Source organism: Lolium rigidum, chromosome 2 (assembly GCF_022539505.1).
Source record: "Lolium rigidum isolate FL_2022 chromosome 2, APGP_CSIRO_Lrig_0.1, whole genome shotgun sequence".
Classification (NCBI taxonomy): Eukaryota; Viridiplantae; Streptophyta; class Magnoliopsida; order Poales; family Poaceae; genus Lolium; species Lolium rigidum.
Genome location: NC_061509.1, coordinates 26,839,445 through 26,860,924, shown reverse-complemented (window position 1 = coordinate 26,860,924; position 21,480 = coordinate 26,839,445). Strand labels below are relative to the sequence as shown.

Sequence of the window (21,480 nt, the reverse complement as noted above, 5' to 3'; positions counted from 1 at the left end):
CTTCTCTGGTAGTGCCTTGTGGAACACCGTGTGAGCTCTCGATGGTGTCACAGCCCTCTCACAACGTCGGCCTGGCAGCTTTTACACGATTTGTTGCGGTAGCTGATTTCCTTCCGCGCCTTGGGGGGCTTTGCTAGGTCGGTGTCTGGTCGTAGCCCTGGCCGGTGTGCCTATCCCAACGCCGGGGGATGATGTTGTGTGTTTGGTCTGGATCTAGCCTGAGCTCCATGGGTGGTGGTTCTCGGGTCTGGGTGAAAACTTTGCAGGTCCTTATCTGCCGACGACGATGGCGCATTCTTGCGCTATTCACCTTCTTGGAGGCGTCGCCGCAAGACCCTCCCTCCTTTGGTTCCTCAAGCTCTGCTAGGTGGCCGGCCCGTCGCTGAGTTCCCCCTTGAGTTGCAGGCTTGCTTTTATGTGTTGTCTTTTGTTACGGTTTCGGTTGTGCGCTTGGCGCGTGTGTGTTGTAATTTTGCTGTAACTTATGACCGGTTGATGGCTTCGTTAATTCAAAGCCGGCTCACTTTGAGCCTTCCGTTTAAAAACGAGAGTGAGACTGACCCGTGCATCAGACATTCAGACGATTGACGACTAAACAAGTCAGGCTAGGCCACCGCTTGTCCACGGAGGCAGTGTAGGTGAGACATATGGCGCATGCACCCGGCCGCTTGTTCAGCGCACGACGCGTCGCCGCGTCGCGTGAGTCCAAGCACGAATAAACGAGGCTACCCACTGTCCAAAAAAAAAAGGAGACGAGGCTACGGCACAGTACGAATGAACTCGAACAGCACGCACCGCCCTGCAAAGTAGGCGCGCCCATCCCCATCCGGTCCTCGTAAGCTTGATTGCAAACCTTTTGAGTTTAACAACAAGGCCCTATAAAAAGGCAGTAACGCGCCACACGTACGGACAGGTTCTACAAAAACTGCTTTCAGACTCACAGCAGATATGGCGAAAACAGAAACGTGCATAGCCTGGATTTTCAGCAAGCCAACCAATGATCAGCCAACCAGTTCATCACATGCATGTCCGTAGAGCTCTCATAACCCACCAGTCCGTAGCTATAGGATTATTGATAAAAAGGGCCAAATCGTTAGTTTAACAACTAGTAATCTGTACTGCCGACCACTCGATCCCTGCTGCGCACTATCTACTATCCATTCGAGCTGTACGTGTCCTCCATATAAAGCCAAACAAGAACCACCAGTCCTCCTGCTGAAATCCTTCTCCAATCTCCATGGCCACAAAGCTCCGGAGGTTGCCATTGCCACGGCTCCTGTTCATCCTCTCAACTCTCTTCTTCGTTGGGCAAATCGCTGCCGCCTTGCAATGGATCGAATCCAACCAACCATACCTCGACCAGCCCTCAGGCCTCTACCCCGTCGTGCTGCTGCCGGGAAGCACCTGCAGCCAGATCGAGGTCCGCCTCACCGACGCCTACGAGCCACCGTCGCCGGTCTGCGAGGCGCGCAAGGGCGACGGCCGGTGGTCCCTGCTGTACAAGAACATCACTGCTCCTGATGCTCAAGTCCCGTGCTTCGCCGATCAGCTCCGCCTTGTCTATGACCACGCCGGCGGTGACTACCGCAATGCGCGGGGCGTCGAGACCCGCGCCCTCTCCTTCGGCTCCACCCGCGGCTTCCTCGCCAACGAACCTGCCGACAGGTAAGTAACTATCCACAACTAATTAGTGTCTCTTATATGTGTCGCCACTTCATGAACAAACTTGCAAAGCAGGGAGCTGTGCATGGGGAAGCTGGTTGAGGCGTTGGAGCGAGAGGGATACCGCGACGGCGAGTCCCTCTTCGGCGCTCCGTACGACTTCCGGCACGCCCCCGCCGCGGAGGGACAGGCGAACATGGAGCTCTCCCGGTTCCGGCGTGCGCTCAGGGCGCTCGTTGAGCGCGCGAGCAGGGCCCACGGGGACAAGGCGGTCGTCCTTGTCTCGCACAGCCAGGGCGGCTACTTCACCATGGACTTCCTCCGACGGAGCCCGCTATCGTGGCGCAGGAGGTTCGTGAAGCACTACGTGATGGCCTCCACGGGCGCCGGCGGGTTCGTGGTGTCAATGCAGTTCTTTGCCTCCACTGGCGACTCATCTTCCAGCTCCCCTCCGTCGCCTGCAACCGCCATGTCGCTGCCCAGCGTTGGCAGCACCTTGCCCAGAAGGTTCACGGCGCTGCCCTCTCCCGTGGCTTTCGGGGACGACACGCCGCTGGTGGTCACGCGGAACAGGAGCTACGCCGCGCGCGACATGCCTGCGTTCTTGGCGGCAGCCGGGCTGCCTCCCGACATGGTACGGCTCTACGAGACACGGGAGCTCCCCGTGGCGCTCAACCTCGGGGCGCCGCTGGTGCCCGTGACGTGCGTCAACGGCGTCGGGGTGCCCACGACGGAGATGCTCCTCTATCGGGACGGCCTCGACGGCGCCCCGGAGCTGGCCTACGGAGACGGCGACGGGGTCGTGAACCTGGCCAGTATAGTGGCGCTTGACAAGGTGATCGGTGGAGACCCGAGGCAGGAGTACTACAGGTCCGTCAGGATTGCCAACATGTCTCACCGCGGCGTCGTCTCCGATCCTGTTGCTCTGCGGCGATTGGTCGGTGAGATTCTTGCGGACACTCGTGGCAAGGATACACGCGTGATGTAGCTTGCCTAGGAAGAAAATGAGCAAATATCTAATAACAAGCCCCATAGTATAAATGAGCAATGAGAAAACCAGAATTACAACAAAATATCACGATTAAGGGGAATTCTATGTATGTATGAAGTTGGATGTATCTATTTTAACTCTAATACAAATATAGGATGTGACTAATTCTCTGGGTTGACTGGGAATCAAATTTCCCTTGCAACTTGAGCTGCAACTAATGATTAAGCATGAATCACGAGATAATTAATTGAATGGTCCAAGGCATTTGCAACTCATGATTAATACGAATCACGAAACAGTTCAACAATCCAGGTGTTTTTTCTCGGTTCCAACCTCATATATAACTAGAAAAATCTCAATTGCAAAGCATAAATCATGTTATAATCCTACGTCTAGGAGTCAACTTAGTATTAAGTTAATTTCTATTACACTGAGTGATAACGAAACCAATAAGTTGGCTTCTTGTTCAAATACCGAACGATTGCTATCAGAATCACATCAAATGCATATGCAAACATAGGTGCACACTAGGGCACCTCCATCTGACACAGTTCTAACCTTTTCCAACATCAAGGTCATCAAATTCTTAGCAGCATGAACTTGCTAATATAGCACCAAGCAATTTGATCAAGGAAAGGAGACCCGACCCACAGCGACTCGAGGGGCGAAACCGTACACCCCCTCCAGCCTCCTCCCTCGCCGCCGTCGGACAAAGACCGTGCGACGGCCAGCAGCGACGGTGTGCATGAGTGAATTGGAGGACGGTTTGATCCAAGGGAAATACATGTGAGGTTGTTGGCTTGCAGAGAATTATGTAGCGTGAGAGATATTTCATTCACTTTTTTTTTTGCGGGGGGAGAGATATTTCATTCACAACAAGGACAAAATGATATGGTGATAAAGGACAACCCGTCTTATTCATCCACTACTTTAAAACTTCGCAAAATATTGACCATTGATGATGATAGAGAAAGTCAGTGATGAAATGCATGCATGCACAAGTTTTATAAAATGATCATGAAGACCTTTACGAGTAAGAGCCGAAACAATGAAGTGCCACTGTAATCTATCGAAAGCCCTTTGCTAGATCAATTTTCAGCATAAAGTCAAAGCTATTCCAAAAGGACAACAAGAAATAGTGAGCAATTTCTTGAGCAACAATAATATTATTGCTAATTCGTCTACCTTCGACAAAAGCTTGTTGAGAAGGGTGAATGTAATCTGGCAAGTGCTCCTTCAATCTATTGGCTAGGGATTTTGCAATAACTTTGTAAATAACATTGCACAAGCTTATGAGTCTAAAATTAGAAGGTACATGGCAAGCCAGCTTCTTGGGAATGAGGGCAATTTGATTATCATTGAGATGAGGTGGCATAATGCATGTGGTGTAGAAGTTTTTTACCACTGTGGTGACATCATCTCCTATCCAGCTCCAAGCCGAAAGGTAGAAACCAATATTGAATCCGTTTGGTCCTAGGGAGACATTCTTCTTCATGGCCTTGAGTATTTCCCATATATCCTGCTTGTCGGGGATTGAGTTAGTGAAATCATTTGTATCTTGCGGTATTGTTGTCCCTAAGTTGGTCCTGTCATTGTTAGTGGTGGAGCAGAAAATAGTCTTGAAGTAATTAACAAACTCCTTTGCAATATCAGCGAGGTCAAATAGATTATTATCACTAGTGTCCTTAATAGAGACATTCTGCATGAGCAATACAACAATCAAGCCTTTCAAAGATAGGTTCAGAGGAGAAATGCATATTTGTCCATGTGTAAGCCGGTCCACTAAACCCCAAATCAAACAGACCAAATTGTTTGATATAAGAATTGAAAGCACGCATCCGATACTTATTGGCATTGATAGAAGTGGTGTCCTCATGACACATGATGTCATTCAAATCACCTAGACAAATTACTGGTTTCCCAAGGTTATCATTAACAAAACTAGAAACCTGATCCCATATCATTTTAGTATGGCGATGATGAGGATCTCCAGAAACACAAGCCAAAGTAAATTCTATATTAGTAGAAGTTAATCGACAACTAGAGCTAACATCATATAGTGGCTCAAGAACTTGACAGACGTCATCAGACCATAGCAACCAGAGGCCTCCGATCGACCAACAGATGGAACTACAAAGCTATCAGAAGTGTAAAAACGGGTGTTAAGATGATAAGAACTGTTACCTCGTTGTTCTTATCTCTGAAACAAAAGTTATTGTCGAGGTCCTTGCCCATATCTCGGCAGTTCCAACCGACTATTTTCATTTCCATCCCTGGAAAAGACGTACCCCATGAATGCTTGAATAATTGAAGCTCCAAAACAGTAGGACCTCTGATTGGAGGACTTGTTCAGGTTCCTGCTAGTGCCGCTGGCATGTCGCCATCTACACCATCATAAGTGCACAATTTAATGAATCTAACAATGATTGAAGGGAAAATCATTTCTGTAACTTCATTCATACTAAACACTACTGTCAGGCTCATAGAAAAAAGCAACTGAGTCAAGTAACTGTCAGGCCCACATCTGTAGGGTGGACCCTGCTACCTGTATCGTCTTATAACGTAGGGCTACTGTATTAACTTCCACAACTCTACTGTTTCTACCCCTACTTGTTGATTCACCAGAAGGCAGGAAATGATTCTCATTTGACAAAGGTTACCTTTATGAATGGAAGCCTCGAGCTATTTGGGCAGCCAGGCCAACCAGGTTTAAACATCTCATTTCCTCCATCTGGATCCACCCAGTACATGAGACTAGAGTCAGATGGTCACCTGAGGCTCTATGGACTGTCTGATGTAGAAGTACCCATTGTATTCTCTGACGCAATGAACATAAATGATTGTGCTTATCCAACAGTCTGCGGGGAGTACGGCATATGCACTGCCGGCCAATGTGCTTGTCCACTTCAGAATAACTCTAATTCAGGCTACTTCAGCCCAGTGAATGAACGAAGGCCAAACCTTGGTTGCTCACCAGCAACTCCAATCTCTTGTGAACAAATGCACCGCCATCAGCTGTTGACACTTACTGACATATCTTACTTCGATAAAAGCTATTATGTTGATGCTATGCACACAGGTCTGAATTTAAATGCAATGAACATAGATGACTGTAAGAAAGCCTGCTTGAAGAACTGTTCCTGCATGGCCGTTGTTTCTAGAGCTGGAGAATGTGTGTGGGTGACGAAGGTCTTCTCCTTGCAAGCGATACAACCTGAAAATGGTGGTTATAACTCCACTGTCTACCTCAAGGTGCAGCTCAATCCGTCCAACAGAAACAAAAAGAAGGTCATTGTAGGTGCTACACTTGGAGCTGTTACTACTCTTGCATTACTTGTCATTGTTGTCATCCTTTATCTTCAAAAGAGGCGGAAGTATGAAGAGAAAGGTGAAGAATTTGATTTTAATCAATTACCTGGAATGCCAATGAGGTTTTCTTTTCAGAAGTTGAGAGAATGCACTGAAGGATTCGTCACCAAGCTTGGAGAAGGTGGATTTGGGTCGGTTTTTGAAGGAAAATTAGGTGAAGACAGAGTTGCAGTGAAACGTTTGGAAGGTGCTAGACAAGGAAAGAAAGAATTCTTCGCAGAGGTCGAGACTATTGGCAGCATTGAACATATCAATCTTGTCAGGCTGGTTGGCTTTTGTGTTGAGAAGTCTGAGAGGCTTTTGGTATATGAATACATGTCAAGAGGGTCACTTGACAGGTGGATTTATTACCACCATAATACTGCCCCTCTTGATTGGTGCACCCGCTGTCAGATCATTCTGGATATTGCCAAGGGCCTGTGCTATCTTCATGAGGAGTGTAGGCGCAAAATTGCTCACTTGGATATAAAACCGCAAAATATTCTACTGGATGACAACTTTAATGCCAAAGTGGCTGATTTTGGACTATGCAAGCTAATAGATAGGGACCAAAGCAAGGTAATGACTAGAATGAGAGGAACACCTGGGTATTTGGTGCCTGAATGGTTGACGTCTCGGATCACTGAAAAAGTTGATGTCTACAGCTTTGGAGTTGTCATCATGGAAATAATAAGTGGAAGAAGAAATATTGACAACTCTCATCCCAAGGAGAATGTTCCGCTCATAAATCTATTACGAGAAAAATCTCAAGAAAACCGGTTGATTGATCTGATTGACAAGAATAGTGATGATATGGCCTCACGCCAGCAGGAAGTAACTCAGATGATGAAGCTCGCAATATGGTGCCTGCAACATGACAACATTCAAAGACCTTCAATGTCAACTGTGATCAAGGTATTGGAAGGTGTAATCAGCGTAGAAACTTTTGATGCAAATTCACTCATGTTTGTTCAAGATAATCCATCAACATCTTCAGTTCCATCTCAAGCATCCATATTATCTGGCCCAAGGTGAAACAGACATGTAAGGAGCAGAAGAAATTCAAAGTATGGAGTTTGGCTTTTGTATAATATTATATTTGTAGCTTTGAAGTATGTTTAAATTTTCCTCGAAGATCTTTCTAGCCAATATATATACGTATATAAATATATATTTTATTGTCCGTTGAAGTTGTACCTCATTGTCTTGTACCTTTGAAGCTGAGAATAACAGTTTGCCTTAATGAAAGAACTCCGTGGCGGTTCATACTTCTCTCGTGGCCTAGGTAGACTTGTAATCCTTGTCTCAATTAATGCTCTATTAATTCAAGAAAAAAGGAATAGTTCAGTGCCCAGGATCAGGATAGCTGCATAGGAAAAAGCAAGAAAAACAGCTTAGGTCTTATGAGAACATCAAACCTTACTCACAGAGTCACACAACCCCTCCTACTGCTACCAATATGGTACATGCCACGGTATAGCATCTAGCGCATGGAACAAAAAAGACTAGAGTTTGGTAATGCTGGTGAACTGAATCAATGAGTTCTGTATTTTTTATCAGGACAGAAGGGGCTGTTTTCTCAAGACCATTAGGGTCATAATAATGAAGGTGATCCAATAACTTTTAGTATCCAAGAAGCATCAAAAGTAGTACCATGTAACTCCTAACTCTGTCATACATAGTAAGAATGGTAAAAGCATACACTGAAATAAACTTCAATAACAGCGAGCAGAATAGGCAACTCTCCTTCACGGGATAGAATATAAACTGTCTTTTGTTCCAATAGCTCTTCTGTATTTCCCCTATCTAGATTTATTGAATTCGGACAATATGCATCTTTTTTTTTTTATTTCCTCTCTGGTGGAGGACATGCTAACGTTTGAGATCCCCTACTCCATTTGATTCTTGCATCTCCACATTAACAGTAATCATGTCTTTTGGCTTCCCGTTTTCTGTCTCCATCCATCTTACCATTTCCTTTTGTATAGCGCGTAACTCGTACATGCAAGAACACAACATGCATTTAACATGTTGATGCTGTCAATAGTCCATGGTAGGAGAAAATGAGACTATTCTATTTCATATAGCTGCTGGAGCTAAAGTCTATCTGACAACTGCAGATCAAAGAGCTGTTGGTAGCTAGGAGCAAATTTTGCACAAGGTTACAAAGAGTCTAACTGTACACATTTTGGTCTACCATCATACATGATTGCCAGTTATGCTTAGCATGAATTAGGGAAGTCCAGCATTGCGTTGGCAAAATGGCTGCATGCCAAGAGAACACAACAAGGTCTTAAATCTTCAAGGCCAACTAAGGATGGTTAATTCTTCTTTCAGGTTACCTATACATTTAAAAAGTCCACTCAATGTTGGCTTTCATGCAGTAAAAGTAAGCGAATTTGCACTGAACGGTCTCCATGGCTACAACCTTCCATAATACTAGTGGCTTCATTGAGATGATTTTGGTGCGATGGAGAAAATCAGAAAATTCATGAAATCAACAGGACTAGTATATTATAGATATACCTAGTGGAATTAGTTCTCAATGAATACTTCAGCAAACAGAGGCACTGGTTTACATGATAATCTTGAAAACTCAGGATACCATTTTGCTGTGTAAAAAAACAGAGGAACTCACATTTGGCATAAATTAATTTCTTTAGATGCAAATCACTTTTGCTGAACTTGCATGTACATGGACAGAAAAATGTTACTATGTGTGACAGACTTATGGTAATGAATAATCGGCTACAGCATTCTATAGTACTAGTCGCTTTACTGAGATATTGGGACGATTCTTGAAAATCAACAGGACCATATCACCATTATTTCTGGTGGAAGCATAACAACTTAAAAAAGACTGGCGTAAAACGGTTGACTTTACATGATGATCTCAAAAGATCTAGTCTAGACCCCTCATTTTGCTGAATTTGGACAATTCAGTTTGTCCATACACAAGTCTTATGCGTCACAAAAAGGAACAATATGGACTACAATTCCTAACTGAATATTTCCAAAATCAAACGAGATTCTCAAGGTAGCTCGTGTCTGATGTTAAATTGTGTGGCTCATTCCTAGACATCGATCAGTACTAGCTGAGCTCTTCGACTGGGAACACAACACTTACACGCAGGCCAAAGGTAAGCGAGGTAAGATCTTACGGCAAGATGTAGGTTCTAGCGAGCAGGAAGTATACTGTCCAGAACTGCTTATCCTTCATGTGGCGTGAGTTCCTGAACGGAGCACACCTCACAGTGCACAAGAATATCTCTATGGAGAGAACTGGCCAAATAAGATGAGATCTGCAGACACCGTACCTTGGCTCTGCCTAACACAAGGACGGTGTACCACTGCTGCCAGTCCAAAGGGCTCGCTGCTGGCCGCCTCCGGAGTCTGGGACACAACAAAACACGTCACCATCAGCAATCAAGACGGACCGAGCTGGGGGAGCGGAATCGAGCGGGCTGTCAGGGTGTACCTTGGTTGGAAGGCCAGGAATTCTTTGATTCTACACATGCCTCAAGAGTTTGCTCAGAACTCAGGAAGCAATAAGAAGTTAAGAACCATGGGATCAAAAGAAGCACAAAACTCTGAAGCAAGTTCAGGTCCTTATAAACGGTGACAAACTGTGACAATAAGATCAACCAACAACTGAATTTTCAGCTCAAAAACTAACAACTGAACATCCAACAACATTAATCTGCTACAACAGTGACCCACGACTATGAAGCACAAACCCAACGGAAATATGTCCAGATTACGGTGACTAGAGGTACACATGATGACTAAATCATAAGTCCTCAACAACTATCATTGTGACCCAGTGACTCCTAAAATGCAACATTGGTGCTGGTTACGAGGCGTGGAGCATGCCAGAGCCGCATTACGGTACATAGCATAGAATTAAAAAAAAAATGGAAACAAGGATTGTAAACATTACAAAATGTAAGTAATCCAACATTGAGCTAACCACATTCAGTGCTTAGAAGGTTCACAACATACACATCCACCTTGACAAGCTAGAAGTATCTCAGAAATGTCTTAATCCAGGCTATTTCTACAGGCAACCCGCGGAATGCATTCACCACCTAAAACGCCGATAGTTCATCTTTATCCAGCCAACCTGGCACCAAGAAACCCAGTTTCTCAGAGGCCTTCACATTGGAGTCATAACCTGCTGGCTTCCATCTATAATAACCAGCGACTCCCCAAGTAGCCTCTGTGCCTCCTCTCTCCTCCTGAATTAACAGAAAGAAAATACTTAATAGGGATGTTAAAATATCATTGCTACAATAGCATCAGGAGAGTTAATTAAATAGTTATACCCGTTAAAAGATCCAAACAAATATGCATCATACCATATAAACTGTCTGTTCAAATATACACCAGTGGTTTTGATATTCGTAACAGCATATGCTCACCACATGAACAAATCAATCAAGAATACTTGATTTGATATTCAATTTTTACCAGTTACCATCATTTCAACTATATTTTATCTTTCGAACTGAGCAGCTAGTTGTAGATCGAAGCATCTTTCGGCCTTCTAAACTGCAGCAACTAGCTATAGCATGAGCTTTCACCCAATCAGAGGTATGTGCAGAACAAGAGACTAATATTATAGCACAATAAGCATTGCTGGTTGACAATTTCCTGCTTATAAACATGGATGATAGAATAACATGAATGTTTACACGACACATTTCCCCTTGAGATAATTACAAATTTACAGTTATAAGATGGTTGCTTCAGTTTATAGTGCAGCACTATCAGGGACCAGCTAATGTAATCAAGCTAATGATAATACACTTGTATTCCCCAAGAGGTACTGAGTACAGACACACGAGCTAGATGTCTACCTTTGCCTATGAATCAGTCATGTCCAATGTAAGAACAACAGTATGTTCGTTCAGCAACCAAGTCAACCTAAAGGAAGTTCAGTTACTCACTGCTTTATATCCTCAATTGCTTGCTTACGACGCTGTATCTGGTTCTCAAGAAGGTGAATCAATGTCGCTCTTGCCTAAAGAAAACTCCAGATGAGTGGTGCTAGTGAATAGGAAGAAATATAAATCCGCCGCATGAAACAAAAAACATGGCTCACACCTGGTGTGGTCGTAGGGAATTAAGAAGATGGTGCAGGTTCTTGAAAATGAGCGAAATATCTTCAACCCTGCGAGCATATTGAGACGGCCTCTCCACTAGAATATCTGCTAGTTCCAGGATATGGAGTTGGAGCTCTCTGTTGAGTGTCCTTAGTTCCTTCTTGAAGTCTGCAGGTGAATCAGTTTTGCAAATAGCCAGCCCGATAAGTTAAATAAAATAGGATAAATATTTATTGTGCGCTCAAACTAGTTTTATAAGAACAATCTCTTCAGTTAATCAAAACTGCAAGTGGATTTACCATGGCAGCCATAATCATTAACAGATCACAACGTAACCATCTGAAGTATATATAAATCAGTAGATAAGCAAATGCATGACAATAGGAATGACACGCACCGATATCTGGGCCCTTTGGATAGAGCTGCCGAACACCTTGATCCTCCAGACTTGGGAGCACCACATCCGTCTAGAGAGGCAAACCCAAGAGTCAGCTCTGACACAAGCAATGACACACCGCAGAGAAGAACGTGACAAGCGACATACTGTGTAGGTAGCGCCGAAGAGTTGGTACGCTCCATCGATTGGCGGTGGGGGTTCCGGCGCAGACGAGGGGTCCTGCTCAAAATCCTTGTACAGCCGGTAAAACGGAGGGGGTGGAGGGTACGCCGACGACGAAGCCATCGCCATCTCGCCTTAACCTGCGCACGAGGGAAGGAAAGCGGGGCCCGGGAGGAACCGGGGTTACAGCATGTTTTGAAACGTAGCACCTCGAGGAGAAGCAAATCGTTAATGAAATTTATTTGTTGCACTTGCAACCGATGATATGTAGGTGTAACTGACACAAGAACAGCTTCTTAACCTATAAGGGAAGGAAGTTTACTTACTGTACTAGAATGCGTATTAATCAGTGACATGGATACAGTTGTTACAGTTCCAAAGTCCAAACACATTGTTTCAATATATCCATACCAGAGACCCGTCGAACATATTTACATGGCATATCTTCGGAAAAAAACATCACCAACAATCTGTCTTACTTCATTTTGAGTCAAACCAAATAGCAGTCTCCCGTTGACTATCTCTTTCATCAGAAAAAAGGGTTCCAGTTTCAACTTGGAATGACATCATAATACTCATATGCTTCTCCTTTCTACTGAAGATACTCATTCTACCGAACTAGTAGCGGAGCTAGATATGCAATAGCAGCAAGGAGGTGGAAAAAACTCCTGCGGCTGACCTAAGGGGCAACGCAACTATGCGAGGAACATGACACTACGCAGTACCGGGAAAGCGTCCGAGCAGGAGTTGCCGGAGCAGAGCACGTCGGACGAAGCTAGGGAACCGCGTGCTCGTACTTTGACAAACAAAGTAAGGAGCATTCTGAACTCTAGATTTAGACCCCATTTCCTTGGTTCCGAGTTTCTGCTATGTGGTTAAGAGTTTTTCTAGGGCAGTACACTGTTTGCCGGTCAGATTCAGAGCACCGATTAATATTTTTTTACATCGACCTCCTGCCCTGCAGGAGGTGGTCGAGCACGGCGTCGTCGGCCCGGCCGGTGTTCTCGGCCGGAGCGGCCAATCGGCCACAAGTGATAGCACTCCAGTCGTCCAGAAAAAGGTAGCAACAACTAATTCGGCGGCGCGAGATCGGGGACGCGGAGGGGGGCACGCAGGAGATTGAGAGAAGGGGAGGGGCCTTACTTGCGCGGCGGTACGAGTGGGCGTGGCGTCCTGCCGGACGACGAGGAGGATGAGGCCGGAGAGAGGTCGAGGACCGCCGGGGAATCCACCGGCGAGCGAGCGGGGTGGAGGCGGAGGCGAGAGGAGTGCGAGACGGGGCACGGGGTCCAGTCCTTTTTCCCGTTTTACCCCTCGGCGGAACCCGTAAATCCGAAAACAGCCCTCCGCTTCCCCACCAAGAAAGAAAAGAGGCACAAGCCGCCCCTCCGCCGTCGCAGCCGCAGCACACAACAGAACCGCAGCAGCCCGTACGCCGCAGATCTGCCGCCGCCGCACTAGCTAGAGCTCGAGATGGACGTGGTGAAGGCGGCGCAGCTGTCGGGGCGGACCCTGGACCGCGTGGTGGTGCACCCGCTCGTGCTGCTCAGCATCGTCGACCACTACAACCGCGTCGCCCGCGACACGCGCAAGCGCGTCGTCGGCGTGCTCCTCGGCACCTCCTCCCGCGGCACCGTCGACGTCACCAACTCCTACGCCGGTAAGCCAGCACCCCGTACCGACCTAGTCTTCTTCTAGGGTTTGCGCCGCACGTCCGCAGGTCTCCGGGGGATCTGCCCCTCTGACAGACCTAGGGTTTCGCGGAATCAACCCCTTGGGTGTCGACCTAGTTCGATCTGTAGAACCCAGCTTTAAGGCGGGTTGCAGAAACTAGTTGTATGCAATTGTGTGTTGCGTGTGTACACCGTTAGGGGTTCTAGCGACAGATCATGATAATAATCCTCAGATCTTGGGTATCATTCCTTCCTGATACATAAATAAATTTCATTCTGCCGCCAGTCTAGAGGGATGTGTTTTTGGTGTGTATGTTTGACGAAGATTTCTTCCGAGTCTTAGTATATGCATTGACAAGATTGGTTTTGCTACACCGATTGATATACAATCAAGGCAGTGAGAAATGTTTTACTTTGCATACATATGCATGCCACAGTTCGGGGGACTTAGTGCTTACCTGGAAAAATACTTGTATTACTTGCTGCTCTTGCATTCTGTTACCAGTTTGATCTGGTTAGTTCACTCATACGGCTGCATTGCTGTCTTCATTGGCATTCGTTTAGACATACATTGCTACATCTATCTTGACTGGGTCCTAAATTCGAGGAAACATCTTCTGGGAACCTCTATGAGCTATATATCATTATTAGGCTAGTCATATCTCACCATGAACTGTTTCAACTCCATCACTCTTACATTAGTATTCCCATGTGCCCGAAATGAGTATATTAATCCAGTTATTACATATCAACTGAAGTTTATTGCGACGAACACAATAATTAATGGGTTTACTTACTTTCTCATGTATAATGTTCATGATCCTGTTGTATCAGATCTTGCTGTCTTGACTTTCAGTTTACCAATTTGCTTTTTAAGATTCTGATATTAATTCAGTTCACTGCGCTTGGATTTTGTTAGCTATAGAGATCATATGTAGTTATACACCACTGGAAATTTGTATTCATGGTGACCACTGTAAAATGAGCTTATAATGAGAGATTTACCCCAGGACGAAAAGCTAACATACTGAGAAAACTATCTAGGTTCTCATGGATTCAAGTAAGTGATACACATGAGAATGTCTTGGTGGCCTTGGACTGTGTTACAGTTGATTTCATTATTAGTCTACTCACATGGCTAAAATTTCAACCCCGTCCCTGCCCTACTAGGGTTTGTGTGGTTCGTGGAATCAGCCGTCTGTGTGGACGTAGTTAGATCGATCGGTGTCAATTGCTGTAACTCTTGCGGCCTTGCATGATTGGATATGCGCCAGTGCTACGGTGGTAGTTTTCTGATTTTGCAACTTGGGATTCTGCAGTGCCATTTGAGGAGGACGACAAGGACCCGAGGATCTGGTTCCTTGACCATAATTACCATGAGTCCATGTTCTCCATGTTCAAGAGGATCAACGGTACGCTGTTTTAGAATTCTCAGATAATATGCTGGACCCACCTGCCTTGTGTGGTTGGTTCTGTTGTTCTGACGGGCCGTTTTCTGTTGGATGCAGCCAAGGAGCATGTTGTTGGCTGGTACAGCACCGGTCCAAAGCTAAAGGAGAACGACTTGGATGTCCATGCGTTGTTTAACAAGTAAGTATATGACATGATTCTGCGCTACAACCACATGTCCTGCAATAATTTAGGAGCTCTGTTTCTGTTTGTACACAATTGCTCGATATGAGTACGCACAACTTGTAGTGTCTTAGAATGGTAGAGTGAGGTTATAACTTTATACGTAATGTCCAATGCTACAATGCTAGCGTGAACTCTTCAAGGAGGCTAGCTGTCTGTACGGAGCTCCATTCATAATCTTGTTTTGTTTCGGTTCCTGCTTGATTTCGTACTGTTAGTGAAACATGTCTGGACAAATAACATCGCTTGAGCACAAATGTTTGCTCTATGGGTTAATCATATAGCTAATAGTTAATTAGTTATTCTTATCCTTCAATTTATCTCCTAGACAAACCAATAGAGATTTTCTGATTACCTTATATAGAGTTTTTTTATGAAAGTATAGCGATCTTAGGCGTTACAGAGAATAGCCAGCTTATTGATATTTACATTAGGTTGTTGTGCTATTATGTGTCTTCTCATTCACATTCCATCAGTAAACCAATCAAATGAAAATAATAAACTTGTTTACTTGAACTGACAGTCTGACACATGAGTTTAGTGATGTTTTGGTGGTAACAAGCAGTGTCAACAACTCTAATGTATAAACATTCTAACCGTTCACTGCCCTTTGTATACATTACTTTGGGGATGCAGATTGAGTTTGCTGATGGAAGTATCATTGTGTTTTACCCCCTTTAAACTATCTATTTTGTTTCCTAGGATGCATGTCTTGTATTCCCTATGGTACTTACTATCAATACAGTTAATTTTGATTCTTGCTTTGCATCGTGTAGCTATGTTCCTAATCCTGTCCTGGTGATTATCGATGTTCAACCCAAGGAATTGGGAATACCCACAAAAGCATACTACGCTGTAGAAGAGGTTAAAGAGGTGGGTGTGTGATCTAAGAAGTTGGAGGTTTATGTTTGCTTGTTCAGCTTCACTAATGTATTCGGCTGTCCTGTGCAGAATGCTACTCAGAAAAGTCAAAAGGTGTTTGTCCACGTGCCTTCAGAAATTGCTGCTCATGAAGTCGAGGAGATCGGTAAGACTTGTTTGATTGAAATTGTATGAGAAAGGGGCATCATCTGTGGCACTTATGTGTTATAATTCATTTGGCTATTTCACTCTGTGCAAAAATATGATCACCTTTTTAGTTCACTTCTGACTGTTAGCTGATGTATGCTTTATGCTCTCTTCAGGAGTTGAGCACCTTCTGAGGGATGTGAAAGACACAACGATAAGCACACTTGCAACAGAGGTATACAATTAAGACAGGAGGGTACAATTTGTAGCTTTCTTTATGTATACCATGACCGTAATTTTTAATCTGCTAATGAAGGTCAGCAGCAAGCTTGCAGCCCTGAAAGGACTTGATGCAAGGCTTACGGAAATCCGAGGCTATTTAGATCATGTAATTGAAGGGAAGCTCCCGCTGAATCATGAGATTTTGTACCACTTGCAGGTTTGGCTTTCGCTTGCTATATGTTATATGTATATTTTTGGGAGTTATATTTGATCATTTCTCCCGCTTGTGTCTCAGTAATCCTCTATTATGCTTCGTCCTCATAAAGTTTATTATGCATACATAATCCTTAAATGTTTGAAATGTTTCTCTATTATTAAAGGTTACCGAATGAATTGGATAATTACAGTAGTCTCCCTAGGGATTATATGGAAGTTGGGCAATTAGTGAGAAAAATGGATTATACTATCATTTTCAGTTCTATGGATGCAAACGATGCTTCAAGCCTTCAATTCATCACTTGGATTCAGAAATATATAGTTTTTGGATGGTCTGATCATGCTTTATGCATGTCTGTTATGCTGTCCCCGGAACACTTAAGTTATCTAATCATAATGCTGCTTCACCACTTACTAGCTGCATAGTAGAATAATTTGAAGTTCAAGTTAAAGCACATAGGATACAAAAATGATGATTCAAGCCTTTCAGTACATCACTTGGATCCGGAATTTATTATTTTTGGATGGTCAGATCATGCTTTATTTATGTCTGTTATTCTGTCCTTGGAACGCTAATTTATCTATTTATAATGTTGCTTCACCACTAACTGCATAGTAGAATAAGAAAAAACATGATAGTTGATGATATATGCATGCCTTAACACATTTGGTAATGGTTGATTTTTTATTCCGCGCCCGAATCTGCAAAAAACAATTGAACTTCATCCCAACTTTTGCTACCGAAGAAATTTAGCATTTTTAACTGATTGGGTAAATGACCTATTCATTTTGAAATTTCATTGCAGGACGTGTTTAATCTGCTTCCCAATCTGAATGTAAATGAGCTTATTAAAGCATTTGCAGGTAATCACACATGTTCCATCAATTTGACATAACTGACTTATTGCTTCCTTCCATTTCCTCGGTTTTATAACCGCAGCAACTTTATTAAGTATCATTTCTTGCAGTGAAAACAAATGACATGATGCTGGTCATATACCTGTCTTCCCTTATCCGAAGTGTCATCGCACTCCACAACTTGATCAACAACAAGGTAAGATCTGCTAGTAGCCTAGTATCTTTGTCACACTGATCACAGTTATGAAGTTGTCCCCTTCTTTTTTCACACTCTGTGGGAAAGTTTCTAAAATATTATTTTGCGATCACAGATGCTAAACAAGGAGCACGAGAAGGTCGAGGATTCGAAGCCAGCCGCGATACCTGCTGTGGCTGGGAGCTGAATGTGCCCTTGTTTGCCTCACTTGGGGGATACCCATCTTTGACCCAGTGCAGGACAAACAAATTGTGAAGGCTGCATTTGTACCAAGTGTCTTGCCCTTGAATTTACACTTTGATTGTTCACTTCACGTATGATGAGGTCAACGGCAAATCCTTACGTTCTGTAAACTTTAGGTGGTCTTGAGGTTTAATCTAGAGTCTTGTACTGTTTTGTTTGCTGCTTCATGTTCTGCGATGCCTATTATCTCAGTACAATCTATGCTTACAACACATTACAGCCATTCTTTTGTAGCATGCTTGCTCTGGGAGAGTATTGTGGTCATGTATCGTGGATACAAAATGGCAAAAACTCACTTTGTAGCTCGGGCTACACGTAGAACGTTTTACAAACAAAATTGAAATAGGCATTTCCAAGTTCCAAAAAATTGTGAAAAAAAATCTGGCTGTAGGTAATTATGTAATCCACAATCGTGCAAAGTTTCAATCTAAAACTCATTGTAATTTGGGCTACACGAAAATAACAAATTCTGACATTTTTGGGGATTCTGAAAATGCGTATTGTTCACTACTCCTAGATCTACATTTTGTCATCTTTTTATAGACCAGATCACAACGTATTTCGTACTGATGTTTTACAGACTTGTGATATATGTCACCAACTATATTCAGATTTATTTTCGAATTTTTTGAAACTTTAAAATATGATTTTCAAATTTTCCAAGAAAACGAGCTAGGGGTACTTCGTCTACTCTTTGGTTGCATGATAATGTTCTATCTCACTTTCATAGTATACAATATTATTCTTGTTTTTTAGTGGTGTGTGGTGCGCTAAGGTGTGGTTGCCCAAATGCTTGGACGCTAATACGCTATGGCTTGCAACAAGAGACTGCCTGGACGACCTGTGCATAGGATAGTACAAGAACAGCCGCCTAGTTGTGTTTTAGGGTGTAGATACATGCGAAGTTGAGATATTTTTTAATAATGAAAGAAGTTGATCGTTAAAGTCCGACGCACAAACCTCTACGGTGTCACATTAATTTGCACTCAATTCTTATCATTCCAATTTTTGGATGTCTCTAGATGTGGCAATTTGTGAATTTGGATTTAAGTTTTGCAAAGAGTTATACAAATTTAATAACGAATGTGTCACTCCAATGCACGTGACTTGCCAAACCTGCTTCATCATTTCTACATATTTAATCCAATGCACTGATGCGTAGTGCTTGTTGAAATTAAAGGTGCCTCTTAATTAATCCTTATGCCTGTAAAAAAACTACAAGTTTACAGTTACCCTATACTTTTCCCAGTTTATTAATCATGTGTGTATCCCTAGATTATGAATTTGATGTATATAATATAAATTATTTAACGTAATAATTATACCATTTGAAAGTACAACATTTAAAAATAATGATATATTTTTAATATACACTAAATTGGTTAAATTGATGATCTAGAGATACGCATGTGAATAATAAATCGGGATGGAAGGTAGGAGTAGTAAGTTGTAGTCTTAGATAACCCTGTTTAAAACCATTCAAGTCTGTTGTTTCTGAAGCAATTGTTGGTTTCGATCGAGGAAGAACTTACTTAGAAGAACTAAAATAGTGTAAGCAACTTCGAATACAAAAATGTTGGTCTCAAACTCTCAATACTAAAGTTGCTTTTTGGGAAAAAGTTTATTGAAAGATATACAAATGAGATTTAATTTCAAAGAACTCGTCACAAGAGGTCCAGCAGTGAAAACAGATTGGAATTCCAATAGACATTTTAGAATCCATGTCTTTTATTTACTTCCCACATGAAATTAAATGCAGAAATACTTTTTTATGAGGGATATGTTGGACTAACCAGCCCCCATTTACTCCCTAGCCACATAAAATAAAATATGTGTGTTCAGAAAAAGTGTAAATACAAAATATATGTCAAAATAATATCAAGATATACTACAGGAGACAGTTGTGCAAGATAAATTTGTCTGAATGAATAGCAGAAGTAAAATGTAAGGCCGGGCTTTACAAAATCCGTTGTGCACTTAAACAATCCTATTAGGGCAGTTGTCATGTGTGAATGGTTCAAATTGATGAATTCCACGGAAATATACATGAGAATGGCAATTTATTAGTGGAATATATGTAAAGAGCACTTGTACATTGATTAACAAAGCTCCGCCTCTCTCCTCCCGTGAAAGGAAGAGAGGCGTCGGCTAGGGTTCTCGCCATCATGATCTGGAATCGCCATGTCCCCGCTTCTTCTGCTAGCCGCTCTGACGGCGGGAGGTGTGGGGACCTCGGACCTGCGCTGGACGTTGTAGGAGGGTCCCTAAATTTCGAGTTTGGTCAACCGACATCATCGTTCTGGTGGCTATGGTAGCGTTGTGCAGGACAAGAATAAGGTATACCTGTCTCCTCGCCGGCGGCGATCTCGCCGGTGGGGTGGTGCGGAACAAGAATAAAGTGTCTCCTCGTCCACGGCGACGGCGGTGATCTCGCTGGTGGCATTGAGGAGGGCGGATATTCGCCTGGTCGCCGCTTACCTGAAGTGGTGGATTGTTTGGTGTTCGAATATTCGAATCAATTCAAAGGTTAAGTGACCACGACTTCGGCTATAGGACCATCCATAGGAACACGTGCACGAAGACTTTCCGATTGTCATCAACAACGTTAGGCCGACGCCTCGGCAGCTCGCTGTAGCGGCAGTAGTGGTGTTTAGGTGGTCCAGTGATTCTCGTAAACTTATGGAATAGATTCCTCGAAAAAGGAAATACGAGCACGTACATTTTGAGATGTCAATAAACAATAACAAATTATTTGGAAAATGAAATTTTCTCCAATTATTTTTAAAATACATGGTACATTCGATAAGGATGTCCTCCTTAAAGGCAACTGCTTGTTAAAAAAAACATAGCGCAACTGCACCTGGCAAGGAAGCTTAGAAGCTGCCCTCCCCCAGCTTCCTGGAGAAGCCGCACCAAAAATTTAGGGAGGCTTCCGGACTAGTCTAGCCTAAACCATTTCAGAAGCCTTTCAAAATTTTGGGGGCGGCTTCCCCAGGAAGTTGGGGGAGGGCAGCTTCTCGGAGAAGCCGCCAAAAGAACTGAGCCTTAAACTGTTGTTTATGTCATCGTGATGAGACGACCAATCAGGCAATTCCTCTCCACTTTGAGAGGAATTCAGAAGTCAAGCTTCCTGCAGATTAGCGGGCATCTGCATTGCTGGACCTAGGACCCATTTCTGTGTCATCTCCAAGAACATGTCACCCAACTCCTGCTCCCGTACAACACACTCACGAGGACGGCCAGACAAATTAGCAACATCGCTTACGATACTCGCGGGTATATGAGTGTCGGGCGGTAATCGAACAGACTCGGCGGTTCAGCAGACCAGATACCCTTGAATTGCTCCGGCCATTTGTATTCGATCGGCAGTGAGCGTACAGCCGCCAGCCTTTTGCCGCCTTCATCGCCGCCTTCCACTACAGCCTCGTCGTGGAGGTTGTACAAATAGGCACCGCTAATTTTAAACACGGCGAGCAGAAGTCCAACCCCGCAGTCCCAGGCGCCCGCGAAATAATCGTCCCGCTGGGAGCTTTCATTGGCCAGAATGTATAGCTGCTCCACCAGTGATCCGTAGCGAGTAACCAGATCACGGCGCCCTGGCCGTTCTGCTTGTAGATGCACGGGCGGCCATGTAGCTCCAACATCATGAAATCCGAGATGTGCTTCCTCTGCCCTTGGGGGACGGCGATGCTGGTGATGGCCTCGTCGTCGACGTCGAAAGAGAGCACCGACGTCGTCTCCCAGTTCTCGACATGCCATCCTTCTTC

At 44.0% G+C, this 21,480-nt stretch overlaps 4 protein-coding genes across 4 annotated transcripts; 3 read left to right on the top strand and 1 right to left on the bottom strand.

The window, feature by feature from the left end:
• The first annotated feature begins 1,024 nt into the window (after nt 1–1,024).
• On the top strand, nt 1,025–2,818 carry LOC124686133 (lecithin-cholesterol acyltransferase-like 1). The gene is made up of 2 exons (XM_047220131.1): nt 1,025–1,665; nt 1,738–2,818. Exons 1-2 carry the CDS (start codon nt 1,238–1,240, stop codon nt 2,648–2,650), a joined length of 1,341 nt encoding a protein of 446 aa, XP_047076087.1. The 5' UTR covers nt 1,025–1,237; the 3' UTR covers nt 2,651–2,818.
• Nucleotides 2,819–5,317: 2,499 nt separating this feature from the next.
• On the top strand, nt 5,318–7,621 carry LOC124689398 (G-type lectin S-receptor-like serine/threonine-protein kinase SD2-5). Its single transcript, XM_047222940.1, has 3 exons — nt 5,318–6,916; nt 7,395–7,463; nt 7,562–7,621. The coding sequence occupies exons 1-3, from the start codon at nt 5,318–5,320 to the stop codon at nt 7,619–7,621; spliced, it is 1,728 nt and encodes a 575-aa protein (XP_047078896.1).
• A 2,259-nt stretch (nt 7,622–9,880) lies between these two features.
• LOC124686132 (mediator of RNA polymerase II transcription subunit 7a-like) lies at nt 9,881–12,932 on the bottom strand. Its single transcript, XM_047220130.1, has 6 exons — nt 12,809–12,932; nt 11,651–11,805; nt 11,504–11,573; nt 11,108–11,274; nt 10,951–11,024; nt 9,881–10,239 (listed from the first exon to the last, which is right to left on the bottom strand). Exons 2-6 carry the CDS (start codon nt 11,792–11,794, stop codon nt 10,158–10,160), a joined length of 537 nt encoding a protein of 178 aa, XP_047076086.1. The 5' UTR covers nt 11,795–11,805; nt 12,809–12,932; the 3' UTR covers nt 9,881–10,157.
• A 191-nt stretch (nt 12,933–13,123) lies between these two features.
• LOC124691472 (26S proteasome non-ATPase regulatory subunit 7 homolog A-like) lies at nt 13,124–17,880 on the top strand. Its single transcript, XM_047224748.1, has 10 exons — nt 13,124–13,325; nt 14,658–14,750; nt 14,847–14,928; nt 15,747–15,843; nt 15,922–15,997; nt 16,155–16,213; nt 16,295–16,417; nt 17,223–17,280; nt 17,385–17,470; nt 17,586–17,880. Exons 1-10 carry the CDS (start codon nt 13,139–13,141, stop codon nt 17,655–17,657), a joined length of 933 nt encoding a protein of 310 aa, XP_047080704.1. The 5' UTR covers nt 13,124–13,138; the 3' UTR covers nt 17,658–17,880.
• Nucleotides 17,881–21,480: the final 3,600 nt, after the last annotated feature.